The 5,721-nt window shown below is 39.9% G+C and overlaps 1 protein-coding gene across 1 annotated transcript; it reads right to left on the bottom strand.

Annotated features, from left to right (window-relative positions):
* Positions 1 to 436: 436 nt before the first annotated feature.
* On the bottom strand, positions 437 to 4,697 carry LOC139841730 (uncharacterized). Its single transcript, XM_071831935.1, has 4 exons — positions 4,082 to 4,697; positions 2,102 to 3,706; positions 1,654 to 1,740; positions 437 to 1,527 (listed from the first exon to the last, which is right to left on the bottom strand). Exons 1-4 carry the CDS (start codon positions 4,695 to 4,697, stop codon positions 437 to 439), a joined length of 3,399 nt encoding a protein of 1,132 aa, XP_071688036.1.
* Positions 4,698 to 5,721: the final 1,024 nt, after the last annotated feature.

Below are 5,721 nucleotides of genomic sequence, written 5' to 3'. Positions count from 1 at the left end.
AACTAAGAACATGTTTGTTAAATTAGAAACCTTATATTCTGTAAAAGTAAAAGTGAGCTGAATGAATGTAGCAGAGTATATCCTATATCTTTGAATTAAGTTTTAAATAACACAACGAAGTCCATGACTGCCAAAATAGTAAAAGTATAATTTGTAAAATTAAAAGTGAGGAGTAGTAATGTACCAGATTAATGCGCGTATGCTATTTTATAATGTTCCCATTTGCAGGGGATGCCTGAAACAAAAGTTCACCTGAACCAGTTAATTGTAGGGGTACATATTGTTAAAGTAGGAAGTAACCGTGGCTGTTATTGCGAATATCACCCGTGTTTCAATTAATTGTATATTTTTAATTAATAGCATAAATATGTTATAACTTATAAGCAAATGAAGGACAGTATATAATTAATTGGTTAGAGAGAGTGATGATGAACCTTTAAGTAGTAGGATGTAGGTTTGTGAATGTTTCCTTGTAGACGACATTTCGTGTATGGTTCTGTAACCCGTCGTATAGTTCATTGACCATCACTATTTTCAGGCCATCGGGGTGAGTGACTCGTGACATTGCCACGTATAGCTGCCCATGGCTGAAGACCGGTTTTGGTAAGTATAGGCCCACTAATTCTAGGGATTGTCCCTGGCTCTTGTTAATCGTCATCGCATAGCATGGTTTAACGGGAAACTGGATGCGCTGCAGAACAAATGGCCATTTGGACTGTGTAGCGGTTAAGACTATTCTAGGTATTATGACCGTATTCCCTATATGCGAGCCAGTAATTATGCGGGCATGAATCACGAATTTCTGAAAGTCGGTAATTATAAGCCGGGTTCCGTTACACATGCCTGCGCTGGGGTACAAATTCCGTAACAACATTATAGGTTGACCGATCTTCAGTTTTAGCTTGTGCGGTGGGACGCCGGGGAAATTCAATTTATTTAAAAACTCGACCGGATATGCTTGGTGTTGCTCCAGTGCATCTGTTGATCCCTTGCATATTTCATCTGAGCTTTGGTATGTCATACTTTTAGATTGTAGTTTCTTGAACATGCGTTTATTAATCTGGTCTGCATCGTCGTTTCGTGGAGTTAAAATTGCCCTTTCGCGTAAGTAGTCTTCATCTTGATGGTTTGCTATGAAATCTGGGAATATGGTGTCCACAATAGTGTCAATTGGGGAGGTATCTGATTCAACAATATATTCGTCGGGAATTTTTATCCATGTAGCCTCATCTTCCCCGTCTCGGGTAGACGCTGGGACGTTGCCATCTCCAATATCGAGCACCCACTTATTGAATAACCTTTTTCTTGTATCAATGGCACCGTCGGGAGCGTATTCGTTGACCCGCATAATTCGTGTTAGTGTATGTAGCTGACAATGATTCCACAGGTTAGAACGGTTAATGCACGCATGCACCACCTCTTGTCTTTTGCCCTTGGGGATGACCGGTAAGATCTGTCTAAAATCACCTCCCAATAGAATCGGCATCCTGCCAAAGAGCCTGGTTCTGTTTGTTTCATCTTGAGCGCCTAAAATATCCCGCAAGGTTTTATCCAATGCTTCAAATGCATATTTTTGTGTCGTGGGAGCTTCGTCCCAAATTATTAACCGTGCTTACTGAATGAGATCAGCCAGGTGTGTTTTTTGTTTTATACCGGAAGTGCTATTCTCCATGAGTTCTAATGGGATGACAAATCTACTGTGAGCAGTCCTGCCTCCTGGTAAAAGCAACGATGCGATTCCTGCGAATGTAAATTGTTAAAGTATGTGTTTTCATATAAAAGGGTAAACATGTATTCGACAATACAATGGTAACTGCATGGTTTAACGTTATCTGTATAATTATACATGGCTAATATAGTACATAAGGGGGTAACAAATGTCTAATGTGATAGTAAATAAACAGCTAAGTGTAAACACAAACAGGGAGAAAGATTAGTTATGGGTAAAACCTTATAATTATAAACCGGGGGTAAACAGTACCAAAATAGTAGGCGCTAGACATTTATGTATAATGAATGACTGTTTTTTAATTATTAATTGTAGTAAATATTGAGGTACATATCCTGCACAGCTGCTTTTGTTTAAAAAAAATGGGCATACTTGATGATGCTACCGCAAGGACGATCATCTTTTCTGATCTCAGCTTGGTCAATATGGTGTTGTACACAAACGTTTTTCCTGTACCACCAGGGCCATATAGGAAAAAAAGCCCGCCCTTCTTTTGTGTGACTGCTGCAATAACCTTCTCATAAATGGCTAGTTGTTCTGGGGTGAGAGAGTTGTGAAGTGTGGTGTGTAGGGTTCTCATTTCCTGCAGGTTGTAGTTTAATTCCTCTCGAATTAGTCGATTGTCCTTATGCGTTAGTAGAGATTGGTCAGGTTGGGGCAAATCCGGGTAATCCGCTAGACTTTTACCATTTTTATTCAAAATAGCTTCTATTTCGACCAAGCAATAGTTTTTAATCTGAGTCTCAGTCAGGATTAAGTCCGGGTAGTTGTACAGTTTTCGCCTCTTGCGAAGAATGTCATCAGATAAGGCCTCCCAATGTTGTTCCCAAAGTTTGAGAGGTTTACTGACGTTGCAAAAAAGCAAAATTGTGACGAAAAAATCGCGAAGCTGTGAACCAGAAGCCCATAATGTTGCCTCGTCTATCGCTTCCGTCCACTCCTTATCATCATTTATGAGACCGTATGCAAAGCAAGCATCTTTGAACGTGGGATGTAATATGCCATTGACTGAACGGATATCTTCAAATGATTGGGGACCTTTCACTATATTTAACAACATACGGAGATAATAACGCTCGCCCGATGCAGGGTTTGAGTACACAATCCGTTGTTTTCGAGGGGTCCACTCTTTTGCGTCCTGGTTCCATACATAGTGAATAGGGATTTTAGCGTATGTAAACTGTCGGGCATTCTCGTCTCGCTTGTTCAGTTCAAACCATTGAGTGAACATTGTCTCCTTTATGCTTTCTCTATGTAGAAGCGCGGGGAGGTTAGCTGAATCATGTACGGTAATAGCTTGTTGATTTGGTAAATGATATGACAGCTTTATCACGGATGGCTGAGAAAAGTGGATGTCGAACGAAAACATTCTCCAAACAGCCTCACATGGAGACAGGTAACGACAATCCAAATAATTTTTTATTTCGTCTACTTCAACAATCTTTGCTACTGAGGAGTTTTCTATCTGAGTTAAATTTTCCTGTATAACAATTGTTGCTCGATCAGGGCCTTTGTTTAAGTATTTAAATAAATACTTGATAGCCCGAGATCTATTGCACCATTCTACATTTATGTGTGCGTTGTATTTTAGTAGGAGGTATCTGTTGTAAGGGACAACAAAGCTGTTGTCAAGTGTAGTTTTGGCTTTAGTAACCGTTTCGCCATTTTTCCTTCGGCGGTAGTTTGCGTATCCATCCTCATCTATTGTTGTCTCTGCGTAATACGGTTTAGGGAAATGTTTTGAACATTTTCTTTTAATAATACAGGGTGCATCCATGTTGTTTCCACCACATGGTCCATGTAACATGTATTCACTAACGGCTTTGTACCCTTCTGGGTCGTCAGTCTTAGATGGGATCTCAGCGGATATGAGGTCATCGATGTCTGATGGACTCTTGCATTTGCAGTCGCGAGTTAACCAAATCAGCATATGTACATGAGGAAGCCCGCGTTTTTGAAACTCGATTATATGTATACCTGAAGGAAACAATAGGTTTTTATCAGGAAACCGTGGTTAATTGCAAAATGAGCCCATATAGTGTTTGAGTGAAACATGTCATAGGGTCTGCAAGTAGTTTAATTATCTACAGGTTTATTGACTAAGAACTTAATACTTAAATTGGTCAACAGGGTAATACCTATAATTATTAGTAGGTTGCTGCTATGTATTTTAATATGGGTCTTTGTATTTACAGATATTTATTTAATTTTTTTATGTTTTAACAGGTATTTAAATGATAACATAGAGGTAGGGTAACAGAAACAGTTATTTTGACGCCACTTTGACAATAGTGTCCACGATAAGAAGGAAATGGCCCTATAATGGGAAGTTTAAAAGTGTCTAAAAGATACCTGCTTCCGTTGTGCCAAAAATGTGTTTCTTCATTATGTCAGTCATTATGCAATCAAGCTTTTGTTTGAAGACGCGTGCAATAATGTCGGGTCGATCTGGTGCGCGTTGACCTTCTATATAGGATAGCATGGCGTCGATTTCTGGCCATTTAGGGTTGGAGGTGAAGGTAATGAATAATTCGGGGTTATCAAATTCTTGGCAAAGAGCCATCGCATCTTGGTAGTTCTGGACCATATACCGCGGGCTCCCTGTGTGTGAAGATGGGAGGATGATACGTTTTCCTATTGAGGTGGCTTTCGTGTCTCCTCGTGTCACAGCATCACAAACGTTATTGTATAGATCAAGGCGTAACTCGTTTTGATGATTCCTTAGCCATTTAAGCCGTTGTTCTTCGATGGCTGTGAACGCGTCGACTAAATATTGCTGAAATAATCGTCCACCTCTTAGCAAGGTGGTGCCCTCATTTTCACGTTGTTGAATCATATAACAATAGAACTCACGCATGGTGACAAACCCTCTAATAGTTTTCCGTCTTTCGTTATTATTACGGTACGGGATTTCTTCGTGATACCCTTTTTCCCCATAGGGAAATAATAAAGGGTATTGTAATGCCATATACAGTTAGTGTAGTTCTGATATCCTTTTCGGGGGTGAATTTTTTTTTTTGGACAATGATATCACGTGAGGTTGTACATTGCCCAAAATCGCTTGTTATCAATGCTGCTACTTCCGCTACAGTGGGTGTGTTATATTGTCAGGTATGTGTTACCCTAGCAAGCAACCTGAGTTCAAAATTTGACGATATGTTATTAGTTGCCCAATCTCGTGCCATCCGAAACGCTTGTGCAACGTCACTGTGGTCATTCAACATGTTGATCAGACTCGTGGTTAAGTGTTCATCTAACGGTTGTCGTGTTTCGGGACTAACAAAGGCAGACATGCGGTTCCTTGTTTCATTTTCTGTGTCAAAAAAATACAGTTGTGCGTATCTGGGCTGGCTTCCCTCCTCTGGCAAAAGTGAACCAATTTTATGGTATGTTTGGCCGCTTATTCTAAATGTATAAGGGCCTCGGCCACGGTTGACTGAGTGATCAATTTTTGCGCCAAATGATGTGAAGGAAAACATGCTGTTATACACCCAGATTTGCTCGCGAAATTTAGCCGTCGAAGTAGTTGTGTAGTCTAATAATGATTTCAGCAATGTTGGGGCTTCCTGTAGCTTTGGGAGGAGGATTTTTCCGTTTTGACAGCATAGTGAGAACGTTGGTGTCTTTGTGGTATTGGGTTTGTTACTACGCTCTTCATACCACATACTTGCATTGCAATACATACACTTAAAGGTTGGTGCGCCTTGGTTATGGTAAGACACCTGTGTACCTGCAAATAGAGTAATTAGTTAGCCATGATGGTTTAATGACAAATGTACTTTGACCTGTATGGGTGGTTACCATAAATAATTTAACCACTTTAGTTTATGTTTAAAATAATTGGTTATTGGTGGAGTTCCTGTTGGGCATAGAAGTTACCTGAAGACGTGTAGGCAATATGCGGGTTGCGCTTTTTATAACTTGTATGTTCTTTGCCGAGTTTGCCTGAGTAAAATAAAGTGTACGTGTTCGATGATAAATTTAGTGAAAGC

This window comes from Rutidosis leptorrhynchoides, chromosome 4 (assembly GCF_046630445.1).
Source record: "Rutidosis leptorrhynchoides isolate AG116_Rl617_1_P2 chromosome 4, CSIRO_AGI_Rlap_v1, whole genome shotgun sequence".
Classification (NCBI taxonomy): domain Eukaryota; kingdom Viridiplantae; phylum Streptophyta; class Magnoliopsida; order Asterales; family Asteraceae; genus Rutidosis; species Rutidosis leptorrhynchoides.
Note: the sequence above shows the minus strand (reverse complement) of the source record. Positions and strands in the feature narration are given on the sequence as shown.